At 38.9% G+C, this 8,675-nt stretch overlaps 1 protein-coding gene across 3 annotated transcripts in view; it reads left to right on the plus strand.

Moving 5' to 3' along the window:
• LOC120525937 (F-actin-monooxygenase mical1-like) overlaps positions 1 to 5,302 on the plus strand; it is a 115,581-nt gene extending 110,279 nt beyond the window's left edge. For all 3 annotated transcript variants that reach the window (XM_039748643.1, XM_039748644.1, XM_039748645.1), the window contains one exon: positions 5,038 to 5,302. In XM_039748643.1, the coding sequence (XP_039604577.1) occupies positions 5,038 to 5,234 (197 nt within the window). In that variant the 3' untranslated portion in view covers positions 5,235 to 5,302. The remainder of the gene's footprint in view (positions 1 to 5,037) is intronic.
• The last annotated feature ends 3,373 nt before the right edge of the window (positions 5,303 to 8,675 follow it).

Below are 8,675 nucleotides of genomic sequence, written 5' to 3' on the forward strand. Positions count from 1 at the left end.
CTTATTGCTTACTGCTTCGACCCCACATCCACAGCTTCATTTGGGACCCAATTGCTTTACAACTGATTTGGTACTAGTACTGAGGTCCAAATACTGGTATTGATACCAAGTCAAAATTTTAGTACCAATCCAACATTAATGCTGGATTAGCAAAGGACCAGATTTTAGGGAGGTGGATTAGTGGAGGTCTATTTGCATTATGTGATTTAATACTGTGTGGCACCTGGAAATATGTATTAAAAATTCCATTCTGCCAATTGCTGCCTAATTCTCTTGCCCTCCAGTTTACCACATACCTTATTAGCTGTACTTTTACTTATCTAAACACTGTTTCGTACTAGATAATTTTTTAATGTATTTATTGATCAGGAGCTATCACTTTTATTTATTATTCTGTCATGCTTGAATCTAAACTTTTAATTCTGCATAAGTGGTATCAAATGAAAGAACAAGCCGAAATAAACAAAAAAAAGTTGTCTGTCATTGTCATTAACCCTAATTGTTTGATGAAACCAGGTCAGCAGTTTGCCTCTTTCTTAATCTTAGAGTGAAGTGTTTTTTTTTTTATATTTATTTAAGGTGGTATTTTTCTGCTTTGTATTATGGGTGTCTGTCATATGACAAATAATAATGTTTGTTTTCACTTGTGGATGCCCATTCATTAATTTTTGCAGCAGGAGGGTATAAGAGCAAGGCAGTCACTTTACCTATATTTGTTTTAAGAGATGTGTTTATTTGGACTACAGCTGGTTACATGTATCAAACGTTATATTCTCAGATGACACTCATTATGTCTATATGGTATTTACTTGGTAATATTTAAGCAGGTTTGCTTGTCTTGATTGGGGACATTGCTAGAGATTTTTTTTTTGGATTATTGTGAAGTGTTTGTTATTCACATAGCATTATTATGAATTTATTTCTGTTCTTATAGAATTCAGCTGCCCAGGAAATCAATTGCCTTGATTGTCTTAGTTCAGCAGGAGTACTTTTATAATGGAGGCATTTTCTGCAAAAATGAAAATTATAAAATGAAAGTGTAATCTCTCCTTTTCAATTGCAACTTCAAAGTTTGCAAGCAGAAATGCTGAAAAATTTAAAATGAAATGATCCATTTGCAATTTCATTTTCAACCTGAACTGCAATAAAGCTGCAAAAATGAAAAGTTAAACGCATTTCCACTTTGCATTTTCAGGTTCTCAACATGCAGATAAAGTGGGTCAATGGGTTGGGCTTTGCACCTTTTTCCCCACAATTCTTTGTTCTTTGTAGTTGTAGAGCCAATTCGATCGATAGAATAGAATACTTCTCACTTTGACGGTGTTTAATTCATATGTTTCACCCCCATACTGCAAATTTCACAGCGAAACCCTCCCAACAAAATACGAAGACCACGCATAATTGTAGTTCTGAAATAATTAATAAATATGAACAGATTTCACTAAAAATATCAGTAATACCATTTTCTCCAGTACTAGACTGACATGGCACGATTGAATATTATTGGGTGCACAAGGACATTGAGGTCAGCTTTGCAAGCACTGTAAGAGATATAATAATAATTTTGGACAGATTCCATAGTGCAAACCAGTATCTGGTCAGGGAACAATGCTGTCAAAATTAAACCAATTTGAGAGTGCTAACTGGACTGTAAATGCTTTGAGGATAATGTCAGTAATATTGAACTCTGCCCTGTGGTGGGCTGGCGCCCTGCCCGGGGTTTGTTTTCTGCCTTGCGCCCTGTGTTGGCTGGGATTGGCTCCAGGAGACCCCCCATGACCCTGTAGTTAGGATATAGCAGGTTAGATAATGGATGGATGGATATTGAGCCGTTATTAGACTCTCAGTATTAAACTAATATCTGATTTACATCAGGGCAAAAAATGGGTCTGTTTAACATACACTTAAGATACTTTTGCACATATTTTTCAGCTTCAATTATAAACATTGATTAGAACAGACCTGCTCCTCCAAGTGGGTCATGAAGCTCCAACTGGGTCTGTGTGATGCCCCGTGCCTGCAGCCAACATATCCCCAGTAAATTATCTTGCAGCTCATGAACTGAGCTGGACAAGCAACTTGGGAGATAGTTACGACTATAAAGGTGGAAAGGTCATAGTTTACTCAATAGGGGTAAAAGTGCCAAAGAGTATTCCAATAAATTTTCTTCAATAAAACGTCTTGCCAAGTTCAGTAAATAGCTTTAAAGTGAAACAAAATTACAGGAAACTAATTGAAACAGGTAATATGAGCAAAGCCCTCAGTAACCTGTCCAGTGCAAGCAGCTTAGTTACAACTTTGTCTAAAGCCAGATGAAGCAAACCCTATATCCCACCTTCGAACAATCACTTCAGCAATCCACTCCGTTTCCACCTTGCCATAGGACACCTTTATGTGGAGCTCTCTGCAAATATTATCTCCAGTCTTCTAAGCTACCCAATCGATCGCTCAAGAGACTCAATTAACACTAGCTTCAGCAACTCTCCACCTAAGTATATCTACTCTACTCTCTGTATACTGCTCAGCAAACTTTCACCTACTAACCTCAATACCTCTTTCTGTTGTTCCATCTGACTGATTTATTTTCCTTCTTTCCATTCTCTATTCCCTTTAACATTCTCTTTCCCTTTTACACTGTACTTAATTCATCTACAGCAGTTGGCCCTAGCCAGCTACCAAGCTTCCACATGGGACTTGCCTAATCACATCTGTGCAAATCTGCCATCTGCACTGATTATGCCACCAGGAAAGGACTTTTTAAAACAATCCATAAATTATAATAATGTCACAGTCTGCAGTGTCATTTGTGTGTGGCTCCCAAAAGTTTTGATCATCCTAGGATCTAATCTGTTTAATGGATTAGGTTTTAAGTTATCTGATTCACCTAGGGCCTACATTAATCATGGTCTACAGACTATTTTTAAGGGCCATTGATGTATCTGGATCTGTCATATGACCTAACACTTGAACAGTAGATAAAACCTTGCGAAAAGTTATTTATACAAATGTATTAAACAAAGTTGCACTGATCACCAAGTCTTCACACCTCTGCTGACAATACAGGGGTCATGACACAAACCACTAAAGCTATTCAGATGGGTAGGCAGACTCTACAGGGTATGTTTTTTTTTTTTTTAAATATAGCAGTGCTGTGACTCCCCTTTCAAGGCCAGTATCATCTACCACTGTGATGCTCAGGAAGACTTGGTAGAAATGCTCTACAGTTACATTGGCCCACAGTGAACACAAAGAAGTGTTGTCCAGCATCAGAAAGAAATCACTTACTAATGAACAGTTAGCTTTTATAGACTAGACACAAATTCACTGGTTTCAAAGTTCTTCAAATCGCATACGAAGGTCGTCTGGGAATGGTGAAACTGAAACAGTGATTAAGGTGTTTAATCAGAGGCCAACACGCTATACAAGACATTGAGTTTCTAGTAAAACAGTATGCTGCTTTCATCCTTTGTGGGGAGTCGGGTTCTCCTAGTCCAGCTCATCTAAACAGATAGCCTTCTGCCCCCTAGAAACATGTATAGAGAAACACCAGCTCACCACGCACACTTATTGTGAGTCCTTAACTCTCATTAGAAGTGGGTGAGTGCAATACCCCCTTTTTCACAACCTTCCAGACAATCACTCTCTGCACCTTGATGAGCTGCTATGGCAGTGGGGTCTGCTTAATAGAACAACAGCTCACAATGGGCTGCAATTCATATGTGCTCAGTGGTTCATTTAACACACCTGGACAGCTGTCCACATCCCTGAATCTAATGTGAAGGGAAATGAAGCGCAAAAACAGAGTTCTGAATGAGAACATACAGTACAAGCTCATCTGGCTGATACTATGTCTATGTGCTGTGGGAAATGAGAATTTCCTTGGGGAAATTTCACATGAATGGACTTTGAAGTGGCAACACTCAGCAGGATGAATTGGGAGGACAGTGCCCCTGAACTAGCACAGTATTGACATAATGTTGACTGCTCACCTCATAATAGTCAGATCAATAAGAAATTGTGTTTCTGTAGTTTCATTGTAATTGCAGAGATAAGTACACACAATCAATTTAGTTTGATTTTTATTTTCATGTAAAATTGGAGCTATTCCTTAATTTATTTTTATGCTGACTAAACCGCAAATAAACTGCAAATCAAGTGTTTTCTCCTGAAATGCTATCTATAACATATCACAGTGGGACAAGGTCAGACATAACCAATGTTAACTCCAAAAATGTGCATACCACATGAATTATACATGAAGGATAAGTTTTGAGAGTACCTTCTGCCCTACAATGCTACACATCCTGGCCACAAACCACTAGAGAGTAGGAATGTTGCTAGCCTACCTTGTGATTGCCAGTGAATTGAAACTTCCCTTTGACTGGCTTCTCTTACTCCACCTGCTTCAGCCCTCATTTGAGTTGTGACATGACAGATGATGATGATGATGTAGCCAAAAGAGTGAAAACCCCCTACCCATTAAGCTCCGAAACAGGGTGCATGTGAGGACCATTATCTGCTACAATAAAGAGCTGACAAAGTTCTTGGGTTCATATACATTTTTAGCCGTGTGATGGATCAGGCCAGTATGCCAATGTACAACTAACACGTTTATTTTCTACATTACTTCACATGTGCCTCTTCAAGTCAGCCAGCAAGCACAGGAAGTTTTTCTGACATCCCCATAATGGTCATATGCAAAATACCCTGGAACTCGGGGAGGTTGACAAACCACGCGCCTCAAAGAGAAACTGATCAACTGGGTTACAAGACTTTGTGAACTAATGGATGGTGAAGGGGGATACTGTGTTCTGTGTAGACTCTAATTCCTGTTGTATTTAGTCATGTATCTTTAAATAGGCTTGTTTGCCTTGACTTTTGACATGATTGGTGGTTCAAATGGGTGGGGTGTTGGGTTTGCTGAAAGAAAAAAGCCCAATGTACACTCCAGTGTCTTTGCTCCATTTTACATTATTTTGGGTTTCTCTGATGGTTAATATGAAAGCTGGTAATATTTTTTTTTTTGCCTGTTTTCAGATTCAGTGAAAACCATGGAGGATCGCAGGGAAGAAGAGAGAGTATTGGCAGAGATGCTAGATGTGGTGGATATGAGAAACTCTTTAGTGACGTTTTTAGAGGAGAAGAGGTTAAAGGACATTAGTGACCAGCTGCATGGGCTACCTGTAATGGAACCAAAAAAACATGGAGGGAATGCTCAGGTCCAGTGGGCCTAAAGCTGAACTGAAAGGGTAAAAGGAACAAAAAAAAAAAGACAATGGACTACTTTGTGATGTATATCTACTGAGAAGAAAGATTCTAGAATCCTATTCTCCATGGGAGAATGAACATGCTACAATGGCTAAATAACTATTTTATCTAAAGACCTTTTAGTATCCGAGCTCAGGAGAAATGTGTATAGTTTACATTTGTATTCTTTTAAAATGAGGTTATGGGGTTCACATTAATATTACTCTTATAAACTTTCAGATGTTTTAACAGCATAGTGACTCCACTTGTCTTCTGCACTATGTGTTTGGTATCTACTGTACTTTATTCACAAGACCCATTTACAACGTAATGGAGGATATTCATACCACTGTTAAAGATGTCAATATTTGTAAAATTGGAAAGAAACGGATATGTCCATACATTTGTACAGTGCTTTTCATTTTAAAATGTCTCATTAACATATTAATACAGTGAAGGCAAGATGCAAAAATGGCCATGTCTAAGAACATTGTTGCTTTTCCAGACAGTATGTATACACAGACGAACTGTATACGACATAGGAATCCAGAAAGTATTTTAAATGTTAGAATTCTGAGAGGAAAACTTTACAGTTTATATTTGGCCCAGTGATATGAAGACTACTGTACAATGCAATCCATTATATTACAGTTCTGTCATACATCAGCATTAACATTTAAAATGGATGTTTTTATTATAGTATTCTTAAGCTAAAATGAATTTGTAATGTTTGCTCTTTTTCAGGTGCGTTATATAATTTACTTAAAATGCCAGGAGATAAAATGTGTATAAATTTGGTCTAGATATAGAAACATTTTAATTGTTTTTATGGATTGCTGTGAATATTTTTAATTGTTTTATTTAAATTGAATTCTTAATAAACCTTGTACAATGAGTTTTCCCAATTGTTACATTTATTGAACACTAAATTTTATATTGCAGTTGTTTGCCAAGACATATCAATTGAATGACCTTGTTTGCCAGCAGGTCCAAAAGTTTGCCAACAGAAAATTCAAGTGAAGTAGACTTTATACAATTAATCTTATGTACCTGCCTAATAAGGCCATCATCACCAGGGAAAGGCACACAAGTGATGAAGCTGGAATTTACACCAGTTAGGAAAAAAATAAAGTGAGGTGATGATTAGTGAGTAGCAGTATGGTTTCATGCCAAGAAAGAGCACCACAGATGCAACGTTTTCTCTGAGGGTGTTGATGGAGAAGTTCAGAGAAGGCCAGAAGGAGTTGCATTGTGTCTTTGTGGATCTGGAGAAAGCATATAGCAGGGTGCCTCGAAAGGAATTGTGGTATTGTATGAAGAAGTCGGGAGTGGCAGAAAAGTATGTAAGAGTTGTACAGGATATGTACAAAGGAAGTGTGACTGTGGTGAGGTCTGTGGTAGGAGTGACAGATGCATTCAAGTTGGAGGTGGGATTACATTAGGGATCGGCTCTGAGCCCTTTCTTATTTTCAATGGTGATGGACAGGTTGACAGACGAGATTAGACAGGAGTCCCCATGGACTATGATGTTTGCTGATGACATTGTGATCTGTATTGAGAGCAGGGATCAGGTTGTGGAGACCCTGGAGAGGTGGAGATATGCTCTAGAAAGGAGAGGAATGAAGGTCAATAAGAAGAAGACAGAATACAGGTGTGTAAATGAGAGGGAGGTCAATGGAATGGTGAGGATGCAAGGAGTAGAGTTGGCAAAGGTGGCTGAGTTTAAATACTTGGGATCAATCAATCAATCAACATTTATTTATATAGCACATATTCATACAAAAAAAATGTAGCTCAAAGTGCTTTACAAAATAAATAGAAAAATAGAAGACACAATAAAAAATAAACATAAGTCAACATTAATTAACATAGAATAAGAGTAAGGTCCGATGGCCAGGGTGGACAGAAAAAACAAAAAAAAAACTCCAAAGGCTGGAGAAAAAAATAAAATCTGTAGGGGTTCCAGACCAAGAGACCACCCAGTCCCCTCTGGGCAATCTACCTAACATAAGTCAAACAGTCCTCAACAGTACAGAGTAATAGGGATTGTGGAAGAGAGGTGAAAAGAGAGTGTAGGCAGGGTGAAATGGGTGGAGAAGAGTGTCAGAAGTGATTTGTGACAGATGTATATCAGCAAGAGTGAAAGGGAAGGTCTACAGGACGGTGGTGAGACCAGCTATGTTATATGGGTTGGAGACAGTGGCACTAACCAGAAAGCAGGAGACAGAGCTGGAAGTGACAGAGTTAAAGATGCTAAGATTTGCACTGGGTGTGACGATGATGGACAGGATTAGAAATGAGTACATCAGAGGTTCAGCTCAAGTTGGAAGGCTGGGAGAAAAAGTCAAGAGAGGCGAGATTGTATTGGTTTGGATACGTGCAGAGGAGAGATGCTGAGTATATTGGGAGAAGGATGGTAAGGATAGAGCTGCTAGGGAAGAGACAAAGAGGGAAGCCTAAGAGAAGGTTTACAGATGTGGTGAGAGAGGACATGCAGGTGATGGGTGTTTCAGAACAAGATGCAGAGGACAGAAAGATATGGAAGAAGATGATCCGCTGTGGCGACCCCTAACGGGAGCAGCCAAAAGAAGAAGGAAAAATAGGTCAGACCCCCTATAAAGTTGTATTATGTACACTCGGCCACACATCCACTTCTCCTACAGGTAATTTAGTACTTTTAATCAACCTGACAGAATGTCCCAACGCTATCAGGAGAGCACAGTCCCCAAGAAATGTGTGCAACTTCTCAAGAATATAAACAAACTCCTTACAGCAGGCATGCTAACCAAGAAATTTAACAATAGTCTGTAAGGGGGCATTAATACTTTCTGTGCCTCCAGGCTACATGCCCCTTTGAGAGAGGAAAAAAATAACAAAAAGCAGAATTAATGCATTTAACATTTTTATTTGGAACTGGCGTCCCATCTGCTGCTGGTTATTTACTTGTGGCCAATTCAATTCGTGTAGGCTCTGGTCCCTTTATATGGATTGAGACTGTTCTATTTAGTTGAAACCAGCATCTTGACCAGGGTTGATGCTTACTTTAAGGTCACTGCTGCCCAGATGGACTCCAACAGTGAACTGGATTAATCAGATTTGAAAATTGATGTATATTTAGTTGGGACAGTGTTTAGTTCTTATGGATCCTATGATCAGGGTTTGAATCTAAGCCATGTCACAGTCTGTCCTGGATTTTCGCTTTTTCCCCCATGCCAACATGGGCTTTGTGCTGGTTCTCCTCCTGCCCCTTAAAGATGAGCACAACTGAATAATTGGCAAAGCATGAGGACTTTCTGTAAATGAATCCAGCAAAGCCTTTGTGCCTAGTGCTGCCTCTGTAACTACTAGATTAACTGGCTTTAGTGATGGATGAATGACTAAGTATGGATGTTTGTATGGTGTGTGACTTTCAGAGCTGATCCCTGCCT

Source organism: Polypterus senegalus, chromosome 3 (assembly GCF_016835505.1).
Source record: "Polypterus senegalus isolate Bchr_013 chromosome 3, ASM1683550v1, whole genome shotgun sequence".
NCBI lineage: Eukaryota > Metazoa > Chordata > Cladistia > Polypteriformes > Polypteridae > Polypterus > Polypterus senegalus.